At 36.5% G+C, this 27,578-nt stretch overlaps 6 protein-coding genes and 1 non-coding gene across 10 annotated transcripts; 3 read left to right on the plus strand and 4 right to left on the minus strand.

Moving 5' to 3' along the window:
• On the plus strand, positions 2,640 to 8,137 carry LOC18588131 (mechanosensitive ion channel protein 10). 3 transcript variants are annotated; one of them, XM_018127638.1, is made up of 7 exons: positions 2,640 to 3,319; positions 3,416 to 4,873; positions 4,974 to 5,094; positions 5,685 to 5,978; positions 6,059 to 6,261; positions 7,064 to 7,360; positions 7,831 to 8,137. In XM_018127638.1, coding segments are annotated over exons 1-6 (2,349 nt in total). In that variant the 5' UTR covers positions 2,640 to 3,317; the 3' UTR covers positions 7,335 to 7,360; positions 7,831 to 8,137. The 3 variants fall into 3 exon arrangements, with proteins under 3 accessions (XP_017983127.1, XP_017983128.1, XP_007012392.2); XM_018127639.1 differs by having other exon boundaries at positions 2,640 to 3,304; XM_007012330.2 differs by having other exon boundaries at positions 2,640 to 3,107.
• Positions 8,445 to 9,111, plus strand: LOC18588132. Its single transcript, XM_007012334.2, has one exon. It carries the CDS (start codon positions 8,581 to 8,583, stop codon positions 8,947 to 8,949), a length of 369 nt encoding a protein of 122 aa, XP_007012396.1. The 5' UTR covers positions 8,445 to 8,580; the 3' UTR covers positions 8,950 to 9,111.
• On the minus strand, positions 9,732 to 12,562 carry LOC18588133 (thermospermine synthase ACAULIS5). The gene is made up of 10 exons (XM_007012335.2): positions 12,282 to 12,562; positions 11,871 to 11,937; positions 11,670 to 11,764; positions 11,160 to 11,262; positions 10,985 to 11,073; positions 10,717 to 10,873; positions 10,531 to 10,606; positions 10,379 to 10,437; positions 10,153 to 10,289; positions 9,732 to 10,052 (listed from the first exon to the last, which is right to left on the minus strand). Exons 1-10 carry the CDS (start codon positions 12,434 to 12,436, stop codon positions 9,974 to 9,976), a joined length of 1,017 nt encoding a protein of 338 aa, XP_007012397.2. The 5' UTR covers positions 12,437 to 12,562; the 3' UTR covers positions 9,732 to 9,973.
• Positions 17,799 to 20,907, minus strand: LOC18588135 (40S ribosomal protein S3-3). Its single transcript, XM_007012338.2, has 6 exons — positions 20,775 to 20,907; positions 20,214 to 20,361; positions 19,933 to 20,104; positions 18,577 to 18,631; positions 18,354 to 18,485; positions 17,799 to 18,174 (listed from the first exon to the last, which is right to left on the minus strand). The coding sequence occupies exons 1-6, from the start codon at positions 20,802 to 20,804 to the stop codon at positions 17,992 to 17,994; spliced, it is 720 nt and encodes a 239-aa protein (XP_007012400.2). The 5' UTR covers positions 20,805 to 20,907; the 3' UTR covers positions 17,799 to 17,991.
• LOC18588136 (peroxisome biogenesis factor 10) lies at positions 21,364 to 24,982 on the minus strand. 2 transcript variants are annotated; one of them, XM_007012339.2, is made up of 11 exons: positions 24,625 to 24,982; positions 24,513 to 24,544; positions 24,339 to 24,428; positions 24,132 to 24,226; positions 23,797 to 24,007; positions 23,532 to 23,601; positions 23,368 to 23,446; positions 23,084 to 23,217; positions 22,593 to 22,681; positions 21,902 to 21,987; positions 21,364 to 21,811 (listed from the first exon to the last, which is right to left on the minus strand). In XM_007012339.2, the coding sequence occupies exons 1-11, from the start codon at positions 24,899 to 24,901 to the stop codon at positions 21,709 to 21,711; spliced, it is 1,266 nt and encodes a 421-aa protein (XP_007012401.1). In that variant the 5' UTR covers positions 24,902 to 24,982; the 3' UTR covers positions 21,364 to 21,708. The 2 variants fall into 2 exon arrangements, with proteins under 2 accessions (XP_007012401.1, XP_017983518.1); XM_018128029.1 differs by lacking the exons at positions 21,364 to 21,811; positions 21,902 to 21,987 and having other exon boundaries at positions 22,599 to 22,737.
• TRNAD-GUC lies at positions 24,996 to 25,067 on the minus strand. The gene has a single exon. It is a non-coding gene; the product is annotated as a tRNA-Asp (tRNA).
• On the plus strand, positions 25,076 to 26,730 carry LOC18588137 (NAD(P)H-quinone oxidoreductase subunit U, chloroplastic). Its single transcript, XM_007012340.2, has 5 exons — positions 25,076 to 25,491; positions 25,635 to 25,696; positions 25,815 to 25,904; positions 26,001 to 26,141; positions 26,622 to 26,730. The coding sequence occupies exons 1-5, from the start codon at positions 25,233 to 25,235 to the stop codon at positions 26,715 to 26,717; spliced, it is 648 nt and encodes a 215-aa protein (XP_007012402.2). The 5' UTR covers positions 25,076 to 25,232; the 3' UTR covers positions 26,718 to 26,730.

Here is a 27,578-nt window from a genome sequence, read left to right on the forward strand (position 1 = left end):
ATTTTAAATAAATTTTTATTCTTTTATTTTGTTTACTTAAGTATTGTATTTTTATTTTGAGTCAAACAAATTTTTATAATTAATAGTTGACTAATTACCATTAATTAAAATATCTATTATCATTTTATATTCATGTATTCATGTGGGGGGTGAAAAATGTTGTACGACCTTATCAGCATCTATTATGATATGTTAACATATCATATTATTGTCACGTGATATAAAAAAATGACAAATGACATTTTTATTAAGTCAATATTTAGTTATAATGATTTATTTGACTCAAAATAAAAATATAATAATTTATTTTACTTAAAATAAATATACAATGGCTTCATTAAATGTAATAAAAATATAAAATTTTATTTAAATTTTTAAAAATAATTTATGAGCCTTGTAAGATATTATATTTTTTTATAACGTTCAATAAAGATTGATACTTTTATTTTAAGCTAAATAAGTCATTATACTTTTATCTCAAGTCAAATAAATCATTTTTTGACTAATGGTTAATTTAATCAAAATGTAACTTGTCATTATAGGTCATGCGATCCTGATATAGCATGTTGATATATCATAATAGATGTTAATGTAACATATAAATGTGATATGATTACATGATTATATGTAACATTTTTCATCATTCACAATAACATAAGTAAAAAATGATAAGAAAATTATGAATAATAACAATTAATCATTCATAAATTTTAAAAATTTATTTGATTTGAAATAAAAAGTACAATAGTTTAATTAAACATAATAAAAAAATAAAAATTTATTTAATAATTCAAATTTTTTTTTCGAATATTACAAAAAAAATGTAACATTAAAAGTACTGATATCCAAGCATGGGTAAAGTATATTCAAGAGGAAAGCTACACTATGTTAAAGAAATTTGATCATGTAAGTTATTCAAGACAAGAACCAATTAAGCAGGTTTAATATGGGTTATATTAAAATCAAGTAGACTTCAATTTAGATTAATTTAAGTACGGGTCATATTCGAGGTTAAGTAATTTTGAATCGTTGGTCAGGAAAGTTCACATTCTCCGAAGTTGTTCAATAACTAAATTAAGAGAAAAAGAAAGGAAAAGACCTCGAAGACCTTCAATTTTCACTTTTAATCTAATCCGTATCTAATATAAAGGTTTCCACTTTTTCCAGAAGCTACAGCTTCAAATGTGTGTTTCTTGTTTAATGTATATGTGCGGGACCAATCTCATTTGTCGGAGCTTAACGATCATCATCGGCGTGATCGAATCTGAATGCGATAGGTGTCACTAGATTAACCAGACAGCATCATCCCTGACGATCGATACCACTCCTTGACAGGTGGAGCAGATTATGGACCGGGTTGCAGAGGAGAGAAGCCCTGTCTATGACTCTTGATTCTCTAAATTCCCAGAAATATCCTTTGCCTTTGGTTGCTTCCCGCCCTGTTCTACATTCTGCAATAAAGAAACGACTTAGCGAACACAAATCGTCTGCCCCCGTTTTGTGCCCCTCTTATAATTTGATGCCACGTGTATGGTAGGTTTTTATTTGTTAACGTAAGCTGTTAGGTCATTTGTCTGCCGTTAAGTATAACTTCAGTCTAGGTTAACATCAACACTTTACAGCCTCCTCTTTTCCACGCTTCTCTGATCAAATCTTTGATCAAAGTCAAGGAACATTTTTACATTAGTTTTTTTTCTGTTTTCTCTTCATGTATATTCGAATGATGGTAATAAAAAATTAAAGAAGGAGAAGATAATTAAGAAGAAGGAGAAGATAATTAAGAAGAAGAAGAAGAAAAAGAGGTAAAATATTTTTATTATTTTCAGGGCGGTTAGATATTAACCTCAGTCTTATTTTAGGTACTATTTTTTGTCCAATCATGCTTGCCAGAGTCAAAATTTTCAGATGAATAAAAACATTTATGTTTGCTCTTCCTATGATGCTTATAAAGTCTGTTTTTTTTTTAATTTATAAAATTTATTGAATAATCGTAAAATCGCATTACTTTGATCAATGAGTTATCAATTAGAGCATCGATTATGTTTAATTTAATATACAAAAATTTTGCATCGACAATTCATCTTTAGACTCAATTATATAACAAAAAATTATGTTTTCAATTCTTACTCAATCTTATAAATTAACTGATGAATTAATCTGTGACGTCTTTAAATGAATAAAAATGCTTGCATCTTCTCTTACTTTAATGCTTATCGAAATTTGATTATCAAAAGAGCATGTTTTAGAATAATTTTACCTCTTTTTCTTCTTCTTCACCTTAGTTATCTTCTCCTTATTTAATTTTTTATTACCATCATCAGAATATACATGCAAAGCAAACAGATAAAAAACTTACGTGAAAATGTTCCTTGATTTTGATCAAAGATTTGACGAGGGAAGTGTGGAAAAGAGGAGGCTGTAAAGTGTTGATATTAACCTAGACTACTTAACGGCAGTATAATTGACCTAACAGCTGACGTTAACAAATTAAAACCTAGCATACACGTGGCATCAAATTATAAGAGGGGCACTAAACGGGGCACAAAACAGGGGCAGACGATTTGTGTTCCAATTTAGCAAGCCATGGTGTCCCTAGTCCATGAATAAAACAAGAGTTCCAATTGCAAGTCATCTTTTGTCCTGTTAAAGATGTATAAGCCCTCTTCACCTTAAACTATGAGGATATCCATGGTTAGACGAAGAATAATAATAATAATGTGTATCTCATTTTTCAGTTCTTTTCTTCAGTCTCTTCTTGACTCTTGAGACGGTCGGCTTCCTTCATTTTCCACTCTGATACTTCCCTGCATTTTCCCATTTTTCTTTGGGTCGGCTTAGACTGTTGGTTGGCTTATAATGAAAATGAAAGAGTAACAAGTGCAAGTGTAAACTGTTTCCCGTCACTGTCTGAACAAAATCTCTCTCAACCTTGCTCTGTTTCCTATTGTCTGTGTCTTGCTTCAGTAGATCTTTTTGTCTTGTTTTCGTTTTCTCTCCTACATTTGGTTTGGTATCTTTGCACTGCTTAAATAGTGTACTCAAGCTTCTCTTCCTGGGTATATCGTGTTGATAATTACTTTTTCCAGGCAAGCTGTATCTTTTTTAAGGTAAAGGCAAGGGTTCTTAGCTCTTTTGATGCGAGAAAATGGTTTATGATCTTTGCAAAAGTTGAACAATAGGATTTTTTTTTTCCTGAGTTAAAAAGTTATAGTATAAGTTGATTGTTCGTTTTCTGTAAGGTGGCATTTAATGAAAGTTTCAAAGCTACTTTAACAGTAGCTGGCAAGATCTCATAAAAAGAAAGGTTCATCTTCTAAATATAAAGTGTTCTCTTTTGTTCTTAAATATAAATCTGGTCCTGTGTTTCAAATGGAAGCTAGCTTCTTATTGTTTATTCTCTTTTCCCTCTTACTAGGGTTTTGATGGAAGCGAATAAAGACACGGCAGAGAAGAGAGGCACTGGAGGAGAAGTGGTGATTAATGTTTCCGGTGAAGATACTTTGAAAGGGCCAAAAGGGTCTGCTCCAAAAGAAGCAGAGGCATTAGCCGCTAAGCAAAGTGCTCAAGATGCAGCCGACAAAGCATCAACTGAATCTGGTGCTGTTACTACTGGTTTGGCTAAATCAGTGCCGGTGGGCTGCCCTTCTCCCGAGACATCAAAATTTGGCCCAACTACAAATAAACCACCAAAAGTCCCAAGTCCAGGTAATGAGTCCTTTACTCGAAGAAGGTCATTTGCAAGGTCATTAAACTCAAAACCCAAGTCAAGATTTGGAGAACAATCTTATGTTCTTGAATCTGATCAGATGGAAGAGAATGGTTTAGTTAATCGGGAACAAGGTGGTGGTAATTCACCTTATAGACATTCCTTCAGTAAGGCCTCCCCTAATAACAAGTCGGCCAGAAGTATTAGGACGGATTCTGCTGTGTCGAAAACGTTATCAATTGGCACTACCGGAGAAAATGAATATGAAGAGATAATCAAGAAAGTTAAACTGCATAAAGAGAAGCTTAAGGGAGTGAAAGCTAAGGTTGTCATTGAGTGGGTCGTATTTTTGTTCCTCTTGGGATGCTTAATAGCTAGTTTAACTGTAGACAAATTACAGAAAACCTCTGTTTGGAGTTTGAAAATTTGGCAATGGTGTGTACTTGTGATGGTTATTTTCTGTGGTATGTTGGTTACTCATTGGTTTATGCATCTGATTGTTTTCTTGATTGAGCTTAACTTTCTGCTACGGAAGAAAGTGCTATATTTTGTTCATGGTTTGAAGAAGAGTGTTCAGGTCTTTATTTGGCTGAGTTTAGTTCTTGTTACTTGGGTTCTTTTGTTTCTTGGTGTCGAGAGATCAAAGACTGCCACAAAAATTCTCGATTATGTAACTTGGACTCTAGTAAGCGTTCTCATTGGATCATTTTTGTGGTTGTTGAAGACTTTGTTGTTAAAGATATTGGCTTCCAATTTCCATATGAACAAATTCTTCGATAGAATACAAGAATCAGTCTTCCATCAGTACGTACTTCAGACCCTTTCAGGACCTCCATTCATGGAGATTGACGGGATTCGAAAATCACCAGCTCATATGACTGTTAGCAGTGCAAAAAAGGGTAAAGGAGCAAAAACAAAAAAGTTGATTGACATGGGAAAGGTTCATAAATTGAAGCGAGAGAAAGTTTCATCTTGGCACATGAAGGTGTTGGTGGATGCTATCATGAATTCGGGGCTTTCCACAATCTCCAACACATTAGATGAAAGTGCTTATGATGAAGGTTGCGAACAAGCAGATAAAGAAATTACCAATGAGGAGGAGGCACAGTATGTTGCTCATCAAATTTTCTCAAATGTTGCCCGACATGAGAGTAATCACAATCGCAGGTGAGAAAATCAGCCTTTTATGATGCTTGTATTGATGTTGTTTTACCTTCCCTCTTGTTCTTTTTTGGTCTTACCGTAACTATATGCTCTTCCTGATCAGTTACATTGATGAGGATGACCTATTAAGGTTCATGATTAAGGAGGAGGTGGATCATGTGTTTCCATTGTTCGAAGGATCAAGCACTGGAAAAATTGACAAAAAAAGTTTCACAAACTGGGTGGTAAGAGCACTTTATGAAACTCCACTTTAAATCTTGAGCAAATAGTAAACAATGTTAGCAATGCAAGTAGGCAACAATGAGAATTAGAAATTTTCACTCCTATTATTGGCTGGAAGCCTATGCTGATTTCTGGCGGATTTTACTACATCGATTACATACAGAAAGCAAAGAAAGTTACATATTTTGGCAGTAATGACTAGAACAAATATTGAGTACTTTTGGCAACTACGTGGAGCAAAGGAATCTGACACCTCTAGTGCTTTTTGTGATGTTGATTTAGAATTGAAAGTAGAAACTACTCTACTTGAGTAACAACACAGATTTGTAACAAAGTGCATGCTGTCCATATGACATGGTTTCAGGTTTTGATCAAATGAATTTGATCCTGACATATTATCCGGCTGTTTAAATAGATGTAGTTGTTCTGAGATACACTCTGTCTGTATGATCTCATATTTTTTAGTTTTGATGGAATGAACTTAATCCTGACATTTTATCTTGCTGTCTTAAACCTGATGAAGTAAAACCATCCATAAAGGTAGGGATTCTTGATTAACATGCCTTTTTTTTTTTTTTTTAATTTCGAACAGATAAAGGTTTACAACGATCGGAAAACATTAGGACATGCTTTAAATGACACCAAAACAGCTGTAAAGCAATTGAATAAAATTGTGACGGTGCTCCTGATTATTATTACTGCTGTGATATGGCTTCTTTTGGTGGAAATTGCAACCACAAAAGTGCTATTGGTCCTTTCATCGCAACTTGTGGTGGCAGCTTTTATGTTTGGAAACACCTGCAAGACTATATTTGAAGGTATCATATTTGTATTTGTGATGCATCCATTTGACGTTGGTGATCGTTGCGTGGTTGATGGTGTTCAGGTAACTATTGAAAGGGCATGCTCCTATTTATATGTCTGGAGAAAGATTACTAATTATGCTTTTTACTTGGCACCTGACAGTTGTTGGTTGAGGAGATGAATATTTTAACAACTGTATTCCTGAAACTTGACAATGAAAAGGTGTACTACCCAAATAGTGTTTTGGCTACAAAGCCCATCAGCAACTATTACAGGAGCTCAGACATGGGAGATACTATAGAGTTCTCAATTGATTTTATGACACCAGCGAAGACAATAGGCAGGCTGAAAGAAGAAATAAAGGAGTAAGTTGATTGTAGCTTAATTCTCTCTTTAATTCGTAAAAGAATTTTTTTTATTTAATTGGGAAAAGGGGATTTGAATTTTACTCTTTAAGTAGGGATTATGTATCAACCAATGAGCCAAATGCTTAGGTACCTCTAATTCATGTAAGATTGGATTATGAGAAAATCAAACATTGCTATAGTTTCAAGCAAGTGTCCTTATGTTTTGGCATTTTCATTGGCCTTAAGAATTGTTAGACGAATAAATACTTTTTCCCTAGTCTGGCCTTGTAGACTTAATTTCCCTGTCATAGCTACGTGTTCTCATAGGTTGCTTGTAGCATTGGAGTGTTTTCTGGACCCTGTAGAATTGTATGAGCTGTCTGATTCATTTACCAGCAGCCTCTTCTCTGTTAGCCTACAAGTTCTAATGACCTTCTGACACATTTCTCTGTTTTAGTTGAAAGGAATTAGGAGAAGCAGAGTTTCTTTAAGCATTTAAATTTGACAAGATAATATCTAATCGGCATAGGCTTGTGAATTATGTTGCCCTGCATCTTAAGTTTCCTGAAAACGAATGCTTGCATATCCCTTAATGCAGCCAGACTCCGAAAATCCTTATCCACAGTAAATAGTAAAGAATGAAACATAGAATTTGATAGCTTTTTAGCCAAACAATCAGTTCTTGTTAATTTTTTGCATTGCGATTTTATCTTAAGTCTTAGTTAGAATTAATATTATGTTTATGGAACTTACTTTTTGCATTTGAAGTTCATGTTGGTCTTGTACGATTTATATTCTTTATGCTGTCATGTCTAACCAGGCATTTGGAGACCAATACCTTGTGGCATCCTAACCACCTTGTGGTTGTGAAGGAGATTGAGAATGTCAATAAGATAAAGATGGCTCTCTATTGTAATCATACAATGAACTTCCAGGACTTTAGAGAGAAGAACAGGCGTAGAACTGAATTGGTGATTGAATTGAAGAGAATTTTTGAGGAGCTGGGTATAAGATACAATCTCCTTCCCCAACATGTGAATCTCAACCAAGTGAATCGAGACAGGCCAGAAGCAACATACGAGACCACCTGATTGCTCAAGAACGCCTTATATGATAGGTAAGCATGCCCATTTTACTCCTTAACAAAATGAAGTTACTTAACTAACTGAACAATCAACATCAACAAATCCTTTTTGGCATGATAATAAAGGAGCAGCCACTAAGTCTAATATTTAGGCCTTAACATTTATCATATCAGATTGCTATTTCAGCTTATGTTACTATGTGTGCTCTCTATCTGCTTTGCATTTGTTGAATAAATAATTCCAGATTGTACTCACAATTTGTTTGAATGATAAATTTTGAGGATTTTATCAGTTGAAACCTTGTACAGTTTTGAGAAAGGGGAGGATTATAAATTGCGGCTAGTTGTAATCACACTGTAGTCGACATTTTATTGAAACATTTTGTGAAGCGTTTGTGGAAGACAGCATTCTGGTATAGTAGTACCTGATATGAAGCGACTATTGTATTTCTTTCTTTCAAAATGTGTATACTCGGTTCTCATGACATCGTTGTTTCAACCAGGGATGGCAACGGGCAGGTATTGTTATGGGAGCTCGGCCAAGAGTCGTAGTCAAGCTCTTTAGTTGTTATAATCTTTAACATGGGTGAGAGAAGAATGATCACGCACAAATGGGAAGGCATGTTCCTGGTGGTAAATAAAAGTAAATATTTAGTTCAGTGATATTTTCAGATGTAAGCTTATTAGTGTATCTATGGACTTGAAGGAGCTAAGCCCGATGCTATGTAGCGTTATGGATTGGTTCAAGTTTTGTTTCCCTTGTTAAATCTTAAATAAGATGAATGCATTTTGACGTTTGCCATGATTCAAGTCTGTGATCCAATATTCATATGCTCATCAGGTTCATTCTGTGAGACTAGTTTTCTATGTGAATAGTAGTAAAGTCCGACAATCGGACCAAAAGGCCCAAAGCAATAACTGAGATATTTCATGTCTGCACGAGTATTTAAGGTAAGGGGACCAATGTCCCAGCCTTCAAGAGAAATCCATTCCATGTAAGCTCAATCTAGTGGGATAACCTTATCCATTAAGCCCCAGGTGTAGAATTTGCCACATAGGACCACATTAGAGTGACAGGTCAACCTGAAATCTCCGATTACCTCCTCTCATCTGATTCCCTCCTCTTCTTCATCCAATATCTAAGCCATAATATCCTTCATCAACCAGCGCCAAAGTCCAAAACTTGAAACCAATTACATTCAATTGAGCAAGAAAAAAAAAAAAAAAGCAAAGAAAAGGAAAAATATCACCAAATGGCCTCTGTTTCAATGGCTATGCCACTGAGTTCTGCAACCCAGAAGAGGGTTCACCAACCAAGCTCCGACTCCTTCATCAAGCCTTTGCCCCTAAAACCATCAAAGGCTGTTATCTCGACAAAGCCAAAGCCCAGCGCCAGGCTTCAAGTGCGGGCATCCTTCAAAGAGAAGGCAGTGACAGGATTAACTGCAGCCGCATTGACAGCTTCTATGGTTATACCGGAGGTGGCAGAAGCAGCTGAGTCTGGTGTGTCCCCATCTCTCAAGAACTTCTTGCTTAGCATCGTAGCTGGTGGAGTCGTGCTTTTCGCCCTTGTTGGAGCTGTTGTTGGAGTCGCTAACTTTGATCCTGTCAAGCGAAGCTGAGGACAATCTGAAAGTTCCCTAGTGAATTTTCCTGCCCTTTATCCTCAGAAATATTGCTTTTCGTTTATGGTTTATGTGAGTAATGCAAATGCTGCAGCTATATATATGGGCATGAGACAATTAAATTTGGAAATAAACATCTTTCATTGCAGCAGGAGATTATGTACATCTAACTCTGAATGACTCATAACAAACGCAGAATCTTTCTTGGGTTGCCCGTTCTAACTTTTTAATCTCATTATAGGAGAAAACACAAAAAAGAAGATAGAAAATTAATTTCTTGAAGTACATTCGGTATGGGTTAACATTCTTGAGCTCAATTGTCACTTCTCAAGCTCATAGCTTCTTGAAATGCCAACATTGATTGTATCAATGGGACCCTTTTAGCCTGAACTGTATCTCTGCTGGACAATGGGACCAGCGTAAATCATCAATATGCTTATACATATATGCTATCAAAAGAATCAACAATAACAAGAATAAATAACTATTTTTTTAATAGCTTTTCAATTATCACAGACACTCTGTTTATTATTTCTGTTCTTTACCAATCCGGCATTCTTTGCCCGGAGATATAAGTATACATCAAAGGAACCAATGAGAGTTGGTAGAATCATTGATGTTTTATGTTAAATCATTGTTCTAAGATATGGATTGGTGGTAAAATGAAGCAGTGCCATGCATGAGTCACAAAATCGATGGGCTCACGCATGCTATCTACGAGGAAATGATTATCAAGAGGGATGGGGGAGGGATGTCATACAAAGCAAGACGAGATCAAGTACTCAAGAATAGATATCTGAATGGATGAATTGATTAGATAAAGCTTTCATGCATCACTTCATTCTAATGATATCTGTAAACAACCCACACATAAATGTCTTAACCGAAATAAACTTCTTTCAACAATTGATGACTGATTTCTTTGAAGCAAAATTAGCTTTTGCTGCGATCTTTTAATTGCAAAACCCTTCCTTTTCTTCTATTTACAACGACTTCTCCTGAACTAATTAGGCCTGATTCCTCAAAGGCGGTGAGCCAGCCCATGTCCAGGTATAAATCTTGCATCTTCCTCGGTGTAAACATGGGTTTCATTCAACAGCCTGAAACAAGCAATTTAACCATCTCAATTTGCTAAATCTTTTTAAGCAGCATATTGAATCAAAACAACACTTTTCTTTTATAGCACAACAGTGAACTTACGATAGATAAACAGTCTTATTCATGGTTGCAGAAGAAAGGAATGAAGCGCCATTTAAGTATAGTAATTCACCATCTACTCTCTCTGCAATCCTCCTGTCAATCTCCTCAGCACCGATGGAGAATGGTTGATCCGAGGCCTATATTAAAGCACGTAGAGTTAGAGAATGCTAAAGACACTAGACATTAGTCCATGAACCTCACACATTTTAACATTATATTTCCATACCATAACCCATCCCCAGGTATCTGCAAAAGATGGGACATGAGCTGTGTATGCCAGCACATCTGCACGAGCACCAGAAAAAAAATTAAAAACCCATGATTTTGTGTTATTATTCAATCTATTGTATAGAAATTTGAATTGAAAGAGAAACTTACACTTGAAAACCTGTCTGATTGTGTTGTATATCGAAGAGAAAACCTCCTTGTGAGTAAAAATGCCAGCCGGGCCAGCCTATCCAATAAAAGATTTCATTATTACTGTTTGATTTTTTCTGATGTTTAAGAAAATAGGATGTGTGGGACTTGACAGAAGCATATGACCCTACAAAAGAGAAAACCAACCTGAGTAACAAAGATGCCATTTTCATTGAGCTTAGGCTTAAGAATTTTCTCATAGAATGATTTTGTGTAAAGCTGATAGCAAGGCCCTCCCTCAACAGGATCTGCTAAGTCTCCAACTATGATATCATATTTCTCATTCCTCTTCTCCAGTTCAGCCCTTGATATTATATAGTACACTTACACACGGTTAGCTTCTGATGACAAAACAATGCAATATTTGGCAAAATTCTTTCGAAGCAAGTCGCCATCAAATATCTCAAATACTTACTTGGCGTCATTAATAACAAGATTAAGCTTTTTGTTGCAAAATGCATCTCGGTTCACAGTCAGGAACCTGCGGCAGAAACTGACCACTTCCTGCAATCAGCAGCATGGAATCATCAGATGCTGCCATCCGAACTAAGTGGCAATATGCACAAAAAACATGAAAGCGTGCAAGTTACCTCGTCAATATCACACATGACCAATTTTTCAATAGATTTGTGCCTGAGTACTTCCCTTGCAGCAGACCCTTCCCCGCCTCCCATTATAAACACAGTTTGCGGGCTGCAAAATTGGTAGGGAAATACATGTCATAACTGTATAAACCAATAGTTTAAATGCTCTTTAATTATATTCTCTTGCCAAGTCATTAACAAAAGAATTTAAGCCTCAATCCTCTTTTGGGTTAAACAGCAATCAATGGGGCAACTCCCATAAATCCAATTCATTAAATGCTGGATTTTTTTACCATCATCAATGTTCAATAAATACAAGATAGAATCATATATAATAGTTAGTTTTCAATGCCAACTTTTGTTAAAGCCTAGCCTGTCCCTGTCAGCTTTAATGATAATGTGGCTCATTATCTGGTCAACTTGATGATTTGTAACGGTCAAAAATGAGTAAACAAACAAAAGAAAAGGTTAAAAACACTGTGCCCCCACATTAAAAAGGAGAAAGAACAGACTTACTTCGAGTGAAATGAAAGAGGGGGGTGAATTAAGCACTCGTGATAGATGAACTCATCTACTTCAGCACTCTGCATCTTTCCGTCAATTACCAGGACCTACATATATACATATATCCAAATGAACCCCATAAAACATTAGGCCATGCTTACAAAATCCAAGCTTAAATTTTTAACGTATGGAACAGAACAAAACCATGGCTACCTTTCCGAAACGTTTAGTGTCCAAAAGGGCTATATCCTGGTACTCGCTAGCGCCTTTATACAGAACACTGTTGAAAGAGACTCAAGTTTAGATTGAACCATCAAGCAAAAAGAAAACCAAGGTTCATTGCTTTTGTTATGGAAAGAGAAGTAGCCGTACATGTCAAACAGTACTTTGAAAAAAAAGTACGTAAATATCAATGGTTAAGCAATCTGACTGCATGCATGACCACCCAGATCAACTTATGGAAACGTAAAGATATCGTAAAAACCAATTAAGTACTGCTTTGAAAGCATTAAAGAACAATTCAATTGTTCTTGTTTTTCTTTCCTTTCGTTTCTTTTACTTTCTTTAAATTCTTTTTATTCGAGATGCTGAGATGCTAGGCAAAGGGTAAGATTCGGGTCAAACCTTTTCAAAGCAAAGGACCATTTGAGATCATCATCAATGGTCTCTTCAAACCATGATGAATCAAACTGGTGAGTCTCATCAAGATTTTGTTTGGTTGTTCCATTGCAAATTTTGGAGAAACCATTTGGATAGAAGATCTCGGCAGCCTCACCCATGATCAAAAGTTTGTGGAATCAGCAAACAAACTATAGAACCCCAAAAGGCCAAAGCAAAGGCTGAATATTTTTTTAGAAAAAGCGAGCAAAGAACAGAAGAGGCAAAAGGTTGTAAAGTATGAGGATGGTAACGCCGAGGATATGTGCTTTTATAGACTTGGTAAAGAGAAAATCAACTCCAAACGAGGGGAAAAAAAAATTAACTCTACTATTATGGCAATTCCTTAACACGGGCAATGATTCAAAGGCAGACAGTCCCACGGATTTTCTGTCAGATTAATGCCTCACTCACGCCAATTATCATGGTGCATGAAAATGGTAACCTCATCAATGGTGACAACTCAGCAAGGGTTGTTTCCTAGTGCTGGCAGAAATGGAGAGTGGTAAGATTTTTTCTCTCCAAGCCATGTGTTGACACCTAAAGTAGATAGGGTGAAAGTTCCAAGAGATTGACTGTCATTCTACAATTTTGAAACAAGCATGCGCGTGAATATCTAAGTTGGTGGATAGAGGGGGCGGGAGGGACAAAAGAAAGGAAGAAAACAGGGATGTGTCCGCGTGGGATAATGGTGGAGCCCATGAATGTACATGTGGGAAGATGACACGTCGATGAGAGCAGCTGTGGCAGTGTTCCATTGGAGGAGATGGGTTTTGGGTGGGGTAGTCGGTGGGCCCAAAGAGGGTTAAAGTGGATATATATGGATTAAATTCTATACCCTTTTTAAGCCTACCTTTTGTGTTCTGGCATTCAATTTCACTGCCCACCAGAGGGATTGTTGTGGCGAAGTGGGGAGTACAATCCATATCCAACTACTGACAAAGCCTACCAAAGAAGAAGAATGAGGGACAGCTGGGACCCATGCAATAGAGGGTAATTGGGGTCCCCACTGAAGCAAGTATGTTTGTGCTGTGGGGGATGAGGACATTGTTGAGCGTGGGGTGACTCCACTTTGAAGGGGGGGAAAATAAAAAAAGGATTTCTTTTTGTGTGGAAATCGCACTCCATGTCATGTCCTCTCCCCATCATATCCCCTCCATGCCTTTGTGGAGATTTTGTTGCTCTTTTGTTACATTTCAAAATGACCCATTTGTCGCTCTTCTATGCCATAATGCCACAAGTGAAAACTTCATTCTCCTCTTTTAATCTCTAGTGGCCAGCTTTTCATCATTCATTTAGTATTTGTTATTACTACCAAAAACACCATTCATTCCCCTTTTTATACTTCTTTTTGATAAGATATGCTCGTGGATATTGTTTTCGTGTGATGCAGGCAAATGTGGCAACTGACAAAGTAATACTGATTTTACCTCTAGTGAACTGATACCAAGTTTACATCATATAGCTTGAGATTGTTATTTCTTACAATAGCTTGTAGAGGGATGGATATTGAAGCACTTGTTATTTGCTTCCATGCCCTTGGAGTTGACTAATTTGGTTTTCATTTAATCTTGACAAAGAACGTACTTATAAAAAATGAAATTTGTGAAATTGAATTCAATATTGCCTTCATGATAACAATATCCTAGAAGTATAAGTTTTGTTAACAACATATCTTATAAACAATATCGACTCATACTATCACGTCTTAATTAAAAGTTTAGAACATGGTAATACTGTATACTAAGATCTCATAAACATTTAAGGCATCAAATATTCAAAACAAATCTCAAAATATCTCCAAATAATACACTTTACAAGAATTCAAGTATCTTAAATTACATTTTACAAATATCCAAAAGATACAAAATATCAATATCAAAATACTCACACCAAAGTTTATAAAAATCTAACGGCACATGATAACCTTGCTAACACAAGCGCTAACCGATCTAATCCCACAAAAAACAAACTAGATAAATGAAAAGAATGAGTACAATGATTTAGCAAGTAATCGACATTCTCTCAAATGGAGGCAAGCATGCTTCAAAATATTTAGATCGAAATTATCAATAATAATGATTTCAAAAGCAAAATTGAGTAATCTCATATTCATAAATATATTTGCTTCAAAATCATATTCTCATATAACGTAAATAAACAAAATTTCACAAAATCATAGATTTCATAATTCTCCTACAACATGTTATGGACACCCTTAACCTCAATAACATAAGTTAAAAATAATAAAACCAAAATTAACCTTAGTGATAATGGATCAAAAGTATACTAATAGCAACAAGATGATCACATTGGACAAAATAAAACACACTATTGTAAAACTTGTGATGCAGTGCAAAATCGATTTCTAATAACAAAATATATGTCAATATGACTAACATTTAGAGTATAGCAACTAAATGATAATCTAAAAGAAACCTACTTATCATAATAATAAACCCAAAATGAAACTTACGAGCTTGAGTCAAATGACTACCGTTTGATAGGTCTTGGCCATGGGCAGGTTATTGCACATACTTTTTACAATTTCTAAATCTTGGGCATTAGAATTTTTACGAAAATCTATATTTGATCATATAAGATTGATCAGAATCTCCCGTTTACAACTTGAATACAATTGAATTGTAATTTGGAGAATAACCTAAGAAATTATTGGTGGGCTTGAAGGGGGCATAATGGTCAAGGAAAGGGGCATAATGGTCAAGGAAAGGGGCATTGGAGCACCCGAAGGAAGTGGCAAAGTGCTACACTTAGGTTTGCAACCTTTCTTCCCTGTAATGGGGAGACAAGGGTGCAACATACTATTTTTATTTTGTAAAGAATGAACTTCCTGTTTTAAGTTCATTGTTCATTGCAAGGGCGGCTCACAAGTCACAATCGTTTTGCAACTATTTGAAAAGGTTAAACCTACCTTTCTCTAATGTGTATAGATATATGTATATCCCCATCATCAAGTCAACGGTTTAACAATCCAACAAGATCACCCTCCTCTTTCTTTCTCTCTATCTCTCAGTCAAAACCTTTCGAAATATACCTTTTCCTGCCATCGTTTTCTTGAGAAAAAAAGAAAGGGGTCAAACGTTTATGCATTAATTGATGATATCCGAGCTTATTTAATTTGGAAGGACAAATGATGATTGCCAAGTAGATGAATTTGGGTGTGTCTTCTCTTTCTTTCTTAGGGGAATAGAGATGGGGGCAATGGATCATAGGTAAGTGGAGATTACGCATGGTGGTGGGCGTGCTTGGTGGTGGTGGTGGTGCTGCTGCCCACTATATATCATGGATCCATTTTTCCATTCCTATATGAAAAGAAAATTTTGCCTAGTAATGAAACTTTGGGAGAAGCAAAGGAAGAGGGAGGAGGGGTGGGAGCTGGGGACAACTCATGTCCCACTTATATCTTTCCTCAAGATTGATTGTGTCTTGAAAAAGTGGAGAGGTGTTGAGAGGGATGCCGTCAATTTGTCTTGTACACGTGCAGTTAGTGCTTGAATTGAATGTGACCTTAAAAATGATGTCAAAACGTGATAAGATCAGTTTTGATTCTGAAGATTTAATTTGATGTTCCTACGACACCCCCAAGTGGTTCAATGTGAAATGTCACATGTGCTATATGATCATTCATAATCATACTAAATGAGGGTAGACAGTGATCAATCCGGAATTCCCTACCAACCATATCCTTACTATATTCTTTATTCATTAATCCATTACATTCGGCAGGAACACAGCTGGATTCATTGAATTCAGTATAAGCCACTAAGTGTCCTCTAACTTGATATGAGAGAGACAATTGGAAGGTGGTGGGTGGAAATTAATTAAAACAGACAAGAGTTTGATATTTGCTCATATTCCTTTTCTTTAACAGAGATTTTTGCTCATCTTTGATCGAATAGACAACTGAAAGAAAAATAAAATGGCAAAGACTGTCATTTACCGTATTAATATGTCCTTTATTTTCACCTGTTATAGGATTATCAAATGTAAAATTTGCCATTTAATCATTTTATGTATATTGAGAATTTGAAATTATAGCTAATAACATTGCATTGCAGCTAATTAAGTAGCAATGGCCGCAACTAGTTTGTGCGTATTGCAATGTTGAAGCAGTAAATTTCAGTTCAGTATAACAAGGGGTTGCAGTTTACAAGCATTGAAAGGAGACGTGGTCAAACAATCGTTTGACAAGAGAAGACGGTGAGTGTTTTGGACAATAATCACATATGTTGAGAATGAATACCCGCAAATGCTTGTTGTGTCTGACTTTGTAGAAATCCTTATTTTGATGATTATCCACAACACACGTGAGTTCTAAATCATACCCGCCGCCATCTCCATAATATCTGATTATCTTTGATTACTCACTCCCTAACTTACATTGAAGTTCTCTGTACTTAGAAAACCAAGATATCCAACATAGTTAACCATTAGTCGATGATGATGGGTCTATCAATGACAAACTGCCCATATCAATCGCTATTTAGTATATACAACAAATGACAATGAAGAACAGGAATAGAATAATTTTACAATGCAGGTTCCTGAAAAAGAAAAGAATGCCAAATTGTTCGAGTGATTACGTATCTGCATACAACAAAGTTTGGATATCGGGCAAAATCAGTTAAAAGCAACACATGCATTCAGTTCACTCTGTCTCGCCATTTGTTGAATTTCCTGCAAGGCAACAGTCACAAGGTAGCTCACTGATGATGATGGCTAGTAACAGTATCACTAACTGGTTCCATCTCTTCTGCATCCTCAAAGCGTTGATCGGTGATTTGAAGCTTCAATAGGCTCCGTATTTAGCTCAACAGAAAACAAAGTATCCGCTTGGATAAATCTAAAACCTCGTTACATTCTGAATCTGAGTCCTCGCACTCATGTTCATCAGCTTCAGTTTCAATCTGAGTGTGATTACAGGGAGGAGGGCAGGCCTTTGGATCCCTTGAAACGGTGGCAGCAAGAGACATGAACCAACGGCGTAGCCATTTTGCACTGTCCACATCACTCAGCCAAACCACTTGCCGAGTGCGATGGGGATGGAAGGTTGGGCGTGAACAAGCTCCTCACCATTATCTGAATCTAGAACGGGGCTCTCTGCCACCGTTGCCAGCTCTTGCCATGAACTGCCTAAGCCCTATCACCATTCTCTCTGCTTGGGTCAGGGGTTTTCTCTTTGGAGGGTGCGGGTTTATTGCTGCATCTAAATAGACAAAGACTCTTATACAATGTTTTGGTCTCCAATCACTGCATCCAGTTCCTCAACTCTTCCCATATTATCCGGATGTACTTGTTACCCTGTCATTCGCCACCCTACGGTAATGTGCGCAGACATTTAAAAATTCTATTGCCCTTAAAATTTTTTTTTTTTTGGATGATTAAAAACAAAATTAGTAATCTATTTGTCCCATGAAATGCTTTCATTAGATACTGATTACGATTTAATCAGGCATGGATGCATACAGACGTAAAAGAAGTCAAAATTCTATTAAAATATAATAAGCCAACGCACACAAAATTCACCTGAACAAAGGCCAAGTCCACATAACATATTTCATACTGGTATCTAGTAATTGTCCTGCTCTAAAGAGTAAAAACCTTAAAAACACAAAATACTACATTAAAACTTATTTGGGGCAAACCCAATGTGGCCCTAAGCCACTGGAATCTCGATATTGGTTGGGGGAACCACGGTTTGATACTCTTCCGGGAGTTTATACTCTTCCTCATCCTTGGGAGGGTGGATCGTGACAAGATCAGGCAATGGGGTCATAGGGCCCTGCTTGCCCTTAGGATCCCAATCAAGCATGATTTTAACTTTGATACCAAGCACACCCTGAAACCATTTCAAAGACAAGTCTCTCAGATCCATCAAATTGAGTGAAACATGTGGAAATATATTATGAAGCGAGACAAACCAAGAACTGACAACTAAGTTCAAAGTCCAACCAAACCTCCCAATATTGGATAATTATAGCGGCAAAAAGCCACACTGAATTAAGCATTTTAACTGACCTGCCTAAGAAGGACGTGTCTAACAGCAGAATCAATATATTCATTAACAGGATGACCAGAGGAGATCATGTAGCCATCCTTGAACTTCATAGACTTAGCACGCTGAGCACGGAGCTTTCCACTCACAATGACCTGAGTGCATATTCACAAAATATAACTATAATGTGCATATGCTTGGTTGCAAGTACTGAGAAATCAGGAGGAAGAAAGTTAACAGACTTACCTCACATCCCTTGGCCCCACTCTCCATGATAAATCTGAGAACACCATAGCAAGCCCTATATACATGAAAAAATAAAAAGTTTAACACCCACAATGCCCTTTGTTTATTTTTTTAAGGGGTAGAAAATAATGCTAACATACATTAATGCAGAAAGTTCAAATGTCCACATGTATCAAAAACATTCCTAAGAGTTAGGTCAACAACAGAGCTACAACTAACTTGTTCTAGATCTACATGAGGAAAAAAATGAAAATTAGCCACAGCAGAAATACATCCATCTTCTAAAATTAGTGCACATTCAATATAAAGGAAATATACAGAATGTAGGAGGATATTCCAAACTCCGAACACCTTAAATAGACAACAGGAAGCCTGACAAACTCCAAGAAATCTTTCATTTAGGCATTGATTAATCCCCCAAGGCTTTCATAAAAGCAAAGGGGGCTAAACGATAGTAATACACCAACGTCTGTCTGGGCAGATGGTTGAGACACTGATTCAGACATTTTGCACAAAATATAGAAAGACCATCACTGCATCCACAAGGATGCACGAAGATATTCTAGACTACAAGGTCCAAGATCTTACAAGAGGGAGCAAGAAGCCAGCCATACTCACCATAACCCTTCAACTCAACATACACCCCAAAACTAACAGGCCTACAATCATGGAAGTCAAATAATGATGTTCAAAAGAGTCCAAAATATTAATAAAGGAAATCATGCCTTCATTTGTAATCATATTAAACTCATGTATAGAGATAACTACTTGTCATGGTTAAGCTTTGGTTCAGGAGGCAAGCCCATATTGCACATGCCATAGATGATGTTTAAACAAAATTTTAACAGACTAGAACCCCATTTGCAAGCACAGTATTAAAAAACTTAAATATTATTAATGGCACAACAATGGCAAGGTAAAGTACATGATTCCAAGTAACTTTTCTTATAAGATAGGTTGTACATGAAATTAGCATGCAAGGAATATATACAAATTTGTGTTGCAAAAATAGGAACATGGTTGAAATTTACCATCCAAAATTGGTGTTGCAAGGAATATATAAAAGTATCTTTCCTTGGCTTATCAAAAGTAGATGGAATTAACAAATATAGTCATCCTCAGACACGAGAGAGGTATTTTTTTTGGCAACCAACTCGCTGTAAAGATGACTTAGACCACTGAAACTTGTAAAACCAAACACAACAGCTTGCTAGGGGAATTAAAATTGGAAAAAATGCAATTTTCACATCAGAAGCGAACGTGAAACTTATTACACACGATAGCCGTAAAAAGATACAACAATAGTAGAGACAACCATATAAAACACAAATGTGGTATAAAATTTAGTGCACTAACCTCCGAACAGCAAGGCCTCCAAGGAGCTTGTAACGCAGGGACTCTGCCTGAGCAATGGCACAAAGACCCCTGTTGTTAACCTTCTCAGCATAGAGTTCTACACTGTTCTCTGGAAACTTGAACCGTTTCTGAACAACAGAAGTCAGCTCTCTAATCCTTCTTCCTTTCTCACCTGAAATCAGATCATTAAAACTCAACTGAGAATCATATGGTTGAAATTAGCATTACAAGGCAAGGCAGAAAAAGGACAATTAAAACACCTTAAAGAATTGTGAGATTACCGAGAACATTTTGAGTTCGAGTGGCCCTAATGATGATCTCAGTACGCATAGGTGTCACCCTAACTTCGACTCCAGAGTATCCATCCTCAGCTAGCTCCCTTGTCAACACCTCATTCAGCTCGGCATAGAACACTCCATCCGCGACAAACTGTCCACCCAATCACATTGTCAATCAAAACTTTAAGCATCACATGATTTATTCCACCCAACTGAAATATAGTTTCCATTTTTTTCAACTCATTCACGGGGAGGACCTCGTAATATTTATAACCAAACAACAGTCATTTTCGGTTTCGAACAAATCTGATACATATAAACATCATATCTAATATCTTCCTAATCAAAGAACTATAAGAAACAAAACTACCAAGAATTATTTCAGTGAACCTAAGTACTTCACCGTATATTAAGGTACAAATAGTAAAAATTATTATTCTTCCTACTTAGCCACGAAACTGAGTTCACCTTTCAAAAAAAAAAAGCAGTGAAACTGAGTTCAAAATTTGAAGAGATTCGGGAAAAAGAAACGTAAAGTGAAAGAAAGAAAGTAAAAGAACGAACCTTGCGCTTCTTGCTAATCTGAGTAGTCATGTTTTTCAGGGTAATCGAATCGAATCGAGAGAAATGCAAAGTCGGGATGCTTCGCCGCTTTGGGAGATAACAGTCCACTGAAAACGAAACCCTAATAACACTGCTGAGGTTTATATCGTAGCCATAACAAGAAGGTTTAATCTGACGGTTCTTATCAGATTTTGGCTGTGTGACGTGGACGGTATATGATGCAAAGTTTGACGTCGCTTGTGAGGTGGCGTTGCATGATGGGCGATGAGGACCGGCCAATTAGACGGTTAAAATATTAGTGTAAACTTTCATAATTATTACATAACCAAATATGCAAAAGGTTTTTTTTTTTTTAATTTTGCCTTCTGAAAATAATCTTATGCATTGTTCGAGAGAGCACTAATGCTTTATCATGTATAATCAACCGACTTTATAATTAATTAAATCTCACAATTTTTTATACTTAAAATAAAAATTAGCACCATTGCTTTTTAAGGGAGGGAAATGCATTTTCAATCAAATCTCAGAAAAGGGTAAGAAAGCATTTTTTTAAATTAAGTAGAGATAAATATATTTTCAATCAAATTTTAAAGGGATCTTTGTAATTTACCCTATATGAAATTTACTGGTGAGGGAAATACACTGCTTTATTGGTACGTTACAATTTGCCACACCTGGTCTGTGCAGATATACCCCCCACCTTAGTTTAGAGGAGAGGGGGGGAAATTGTCTATCATAATGGTTAACTGAAAAGCTCCTGCCCTTGGTTGGATATAACTAAATTTACAATCCCGGTGTGGCGATCAACATACTACTCCTTATTCTTTGGTACACTTCAAAAATTCTTTGCATGAGCAAAACAGGAGGACAAGTGGGTTTTTTTCAATTTGTTCTCTTCTTGGGTGTTAACTTTAGCAGTACTTGTAATCGCGAGCTAGAAGTCTGAATGGTATAAACAAACCAGACTTGAATGAGTTATGGGAGTACGGCAGAGTGGGCATTCAGGCTTCTCATTGCACCATTCCATGATGCAGTTCCTGCAGACAGACGATGATATAAGAATTATTGTGGTTTCTGCTGACATAGAATGCACAGAAAAGAGTCTTTAGGTGCACAGAAAAAAGTACCAGCAGAATACATGACCGCATGGTGTAGCTGTTGGGTGTTGGCGATGGCTCAGGCACAAGGTGCATTTGCTGACACCACCTGTTGACTGAATTTGCACAAATCAGTAGCTTAGTTAATTATTTGCTGATAATTTATTTAGAGAACAGTCTAATATTTTCCAAAGAGGTCGTATATATAGTAGCCCAATTGATCTTCATCTGCAGAAGGTGGCATTTCTGTAACAAGCTCAAAGAACAAACCATTCCATGTGGCAGAAGCAGGTTTTGAGCATTATAAGTCATCATCTGGCAAAGTCTAGGCAACTAGGTAATCACTCCAGCAGTACTTTACATTGACCAAAATAATCCCATGATTAGCATCTAATAATAAATAGGTCTAATTAAATTGAAGGTAAGCAATTAGGTTACTTAAAGCAACTCTCCCTGGGAAGAGCTCTCAAGTTTTGGCATTTATCAATAACACATTCCTTTTATGATGAGATCAATGCTATATTCTAGCTTAAAACTAATGATCAATTACCCCCTGCCATCAATTAGTAACACAAATGCCCTATCCTAGATCTTGCCTATTATTTATGATCTCTTAATCTAGCTATTTCTTAAAATGAATATGAAACTAGAAAACAAATATAGAAGATGATGAAAACAAAATACATAATCAGAATACTTGGAAAGAAACCGGACAATTTACCTCAGAAGTTGATTCGCCAACCCAACTGCCCTGGTCAGCCTCTACGGGTATCAAGATGCCTTCTTCATTTAAAACAGGCAAACCTCGTCCTACATGCCCAGACAACAATGTGTCAAATAACACATGTTAATCTCCCATGGCACCACTGTTTGGAATGAGGACAGAAAAATGTCTTAAACATGGACTTCCTAGTGCCCAAAAAGATAAAAATAGTAGGTTTTACTATCAGCTATTCAAGAGCTTCACTAAGTATTCATACAAGCCAGGAGCCCAGACTCCATATTTCAGCTGATTGAACTGATGTCTTTGGTACAGATGAGTCAAAATTCATTCTTGCAACAATCCAAATGGATTCAACTTATAGGCGAGGAAGAAATCTCAAATTATCAAACTGTAGGTGACCATCATGAATATGGCACAATGTAAGCTTTTTAATTTTGAAAGCCTGCAAGTTCATGCGAGCACTATGAGGCGACTTGATGCAAAATAACCTGTTGTATTTTGATGGGACCCTAATGAGGTCTGATGAATTGAACTTGCAATTGAAGATAAGTTGCTGCGTCTCAGACCTTCAGCAGCAAGGATACATAGCTGAATTAAAAGGAACACACCCAGGATTTGGTACCTGCAGTTGAAGGCAGAGAAAAAAGTTAGAAGATTTTGCAAAGAATACACTCCAACTTTTCCTTACATGATGTTAAGCTCTAAACATGTAAACAAGAGAAACCACATGAAAGCAAACAAGATATCTAGAAGCAATTATAGAGCCACATACCTGGGCCTTTGATTTGATGGCTTCCCAATGAACACATAGCGAATGCCAGCTGCACGTTTTGATATATGATAATAGAGACCTGCCAAGGGAAAATTAACATTATTAAGATGACTAAATTTCCCCTTCAAAACTTTAAGAAATCTAGAAGAGTAAGCTCTACGTACCTTCAAAGTAGAAGAACATGAGGTTAGCACGTAGAAGCAATTGCAAGACTTCACGAGCTATAGGCAGCACCTATGTAACAGCACCAAAACATATTCATCTAAAAGACTACCTCAAGGAAGAAAAAAAAAAATACCTAAAAAGAATTATGTTGTGTTTGTGAGAAAGAGCCCCAGAAAAAAAAAAGTTAAACAGAGGAAAAAAACAACAAATAGTTTATACAAAAGAAATGAACTCTTTCCAAAGTAAAAATCATAATTTTCATACTGCTGGCCATCTCTGAACTGCATGCAACCACATTCCATTAAGTTTCTCTTTCAACCTCGACAGTGCAGAAACTGAATCCCTTGATTCTGGGGATAATGAAATTTCAATCCCCGTGGATGACTCTACTTGATTCCTATCAGAAGCATTGTTACTGTAGAACTCATCAGACTGTAACTCAGCAAGGGTTATACCACGGGATGCAATCCGAGAGCTGCAAAAAGAAGAATTCAGATATCTCGAATTCCGAAAATGTTTCAGATAGTCCTTTATCACCAAAAATGAAGTACAGAAGCGTGTAACGAAAACCAAAAGAAAAGAAAAGCTTCAATTTAAACCTAATTCTTTCTGCAATATAAGGGACCGCAGTCTGATACACGATGAAAAGAGCACGTCTAGCTGGTGTTGGGGAAAGGCCATGGGGTCCTGCAACCTAACAAAACACCATATCAACTATCAGATAATAAATTAAGTGTAAGATACTAAAAGATGAATTCAGATTGACAAACTCTACAACTAATTCATTTCTTTCAAAATGGAGAAACCTGAGTGATGTCACAGTATTCTTCTCCTAGTGTTTGCTGTCCAGAACCAGTGGTTAAAACATAGTAAAGCATCTGCCCCAGAAGTTTTGTCTGCATAATAAATTAAACAAAACTAAAACTTAAAAATTCAAAAAAAATTTAGTGAGTTATTCGGAAATGAGATTTAGAAGTAACCTCATTCTGATAAGCCACAGCAACTCTCGTACCTAGAAAAATTTGATAATTCTTTTACTAGCAATACTGAGGAAAACAGAGACAATCGAACGCATATGACAAAATTAAATACCGAAGAGGTGGCGAAAGGCGTCGCGACAGGCGTCGTATACGAAGGAAGCGTATTGGTCGTCTTTCTCCGCTGCTCTCATTATCTCTGGCTGAGCTGCCAGAGGGAATCGTCGTGGTTCCGTCGTGGTGGAGGGCTCCGATTCCCCACTTCGCCCTGGGTCGCCTGACCCGGGTGAGTCATTTCTCCCCAATCCCATCTCTGTTTCAGTTTTGCTGTCTGGATTTGTTCCAAACGAATCGAGTTTCTTTTCAAGTGGAAGAGTATAGAGGACAGACATGGAAAAGAGATTGGAGAAAAACAAACAAAACGATCTCGTTTCTAAGCAGTGAAAATAGAAGTTAAAAAATTAAAAGAAGAAACAAAACTATTTACGCCGTTGCCGGGGATCGAACCCGGGTCACCCGCGTGACAGGCGGGAATACTTACCACTATACTACAACGACTTAGTTGACAATTTGTACGAGTTTTAACTTAATATATTTAGTAATCCTTCAGTGAAGATAATGTTTCTTTGGTTAAAAGGCCATGTCTTATCCCTCTCCTGAAACGGCAATAGAAAACCAATAACGAGAAGCACTGGAGGCGAGTAACAGATAACTGTCACAGTCATGGCTCTTTCATCCACAGCTGCAACACTGTATTTGCCCCGGAAGAATCTTCATGCTCCAATGCCCAAAAACGGCTCTATGTTGTCAAGTTCCATCGGTTTTGCAACAAGGCAGAGAAGACTAAGCATTAGGAGCTCTGGTGATGTATCATCCGAGACACCAGCAACCGAAGCAGAATCAGAACAATCCATTGAAGCTCCGAAAGGACCTCCTTCTTTGATCTCTGCTCTTAATGTTGAACGGGCTCTTCGTGGCATTGGTAAATCATCATCAGCCCTTTTATCTTCTAATTCTGAGAAGATTTAGGTGTTTTCTGTGCTGTTTAAAATCCTTGTGCATTCACCATTACTGCTGGAAGAAAAAGACTGCACTTAATTGATGAGGTTTTAGGGTAGAATGCAGCAATAACAGATGCAGATCACTATGGTAGGCTTGGGCTTCAAAGAAAATGCTCTTACGAACAGGTCCCTTCTCAAATCACCACCATAAATTTTAGTCCCTTAATTCTGACAAACTCTCTTCTTCTTCCTTTTTTTTTCACTTTCTTCCTCATTACTTACTCATGTCCCATTGCTTTTCCAGGTCACGGTGGCTTACAAAAACAAGGTAGACGAACTCCCGAAGCAGGGGCTGGATGAAGAAGAACTAAGCAAGAAAATGGATCTCTTAAAAGTCAGTCAAGATAACGTGGCACTTTTTAAATTTTTCTGTCTCATGTGATTTACACCTCAATAACTAGAAGCTGAAAATCCACCATTGTGTTCACAGGAATCTTACTCGATTTTGTCCTCCGTGAAAGAAAGAAGAATGTATGATTGGAGCTTGGCAAGAACTGAAGAACCTGGCAGATATGCTTGGCCTTTTGAGGAGGACATCAGCCAAACTCCTACGCAGGAACCTCCACCACAGGTCCGAACCTAATCCTAAACCTTCCAATAATCAACTTTAATTTTAATTTTCATCAGGAAGAGTATTATTCTTTAAATTTATTATTTTTCCTTTTCCTGGTTTTAAAAGAAAATAATGGACGGATTTCTGTGGGATTAGGCAGACAGATTCTTACCGCTTCCATCGTTCCCACATAAAAATAACACAAATGAGAGACAAAATAAAAAGCACAGAATTGCAAAAACCTTGAAATTTGAAAACAAAAATTGAAAGCTTAAAAAAAGTTTTGTCCTTTTATTTGAGTTTTTCTTTTTAGGTGAACATGAAAAAATGAAATTTATAATTTTAAGTGTTTTTTAGGCTTTGAATTCCGAGTCAATCAAGTCCATGATACTAGCACGCAGAAGCCCAAGATAGTTTACGAGAAATTCTTTGCTAAATTATGGTACTACTATTTTAAAATTTAAACCATATAAGAGAGTTTTTCCTTTTTGGTTACAGGAACCGGAAGACGTGGGTCCAACCAGATTGGTGGGATATTTCATACTGGGATGGTTTATACTCTCCGTCGTGTTATCCATTGCCCTTGCTAGATAGGGATGTATTTTTATTCTTCTATATATTAATATATATATATATATATAAAAAGAGGATTAAAGCCCAAAATTTTTATAAAAAATCTGATTATTGATTTTTACACGAAATCGGCTCAAAAGAATTGCTACCATCATCCTTCTTATGTATCAAGGACCCTGCTTTTGAACGATGATCACCACCAAGTATCCAGAACTATGTATTTCATAAGCATGCAATCTACATCGAAAATAACAGGCCTTACAGTTTTCTCACACGAATAAGCTCCCTTTTCTCACACGAATAAGCTCCCTTTTCACACACGAATAAGCTCCCTTTTCAAAACACTACACTTGGGTGAACGTAGGAAACGTTGTGAGTGAATTTTTCATAAAAAAAAAAACAATTTTTGATTTTTTTAAATTAGCCCCACCCTCACGAGGAAAAAACGGAACCTTTTTTTTCTTTCATTTTAGAAAAAGAAAAATCTATTTCACATCTTGATAAATGAAATATTAACCCATTTCTAAGAACCACATTTATAACTGATTACATAGAATTAACCATACCAAAAATTAACATCATTTTCATCAGAAAAAACCATGGTTCCCAATTTCACGTGGTAACGTAGCAAAACACTATGCCACCAAAGAACATTTTAGACTCATAAACCAGCGTCTCCTTTCAAATAAGAAAAAAAAGGTGAGGGTAGGGGCGGACTATTATCCCTCCATTTTAAAAATCTCAAACTGAGGAATTTTCTATAATATTCAATTCTACTTGCTATCATAATTATATCTTATTTTGGTAAAAAAATTAACAATATTTCAAAGACAGACTGACAATATTTTAATGTAGTACTTTGCATTCTAACTGATATGAGTT

The sequence above is a fragment of the Theobroma cacao genome, chromosome 9 (assembly GCF_000208745.1).
Source record: "Theobroma cacao cultivar B97-61/B2 chromosome 9, Criollo_cocoa_genome_V2, whole genome shotgun sequence".
NCBI classification, from domain to species: Eukaryota; Viridiplantae; Streptophyta; class Magnoliopsida; order Malvales; family Malvaceae; genus Theobroma; species Theobroma cacao.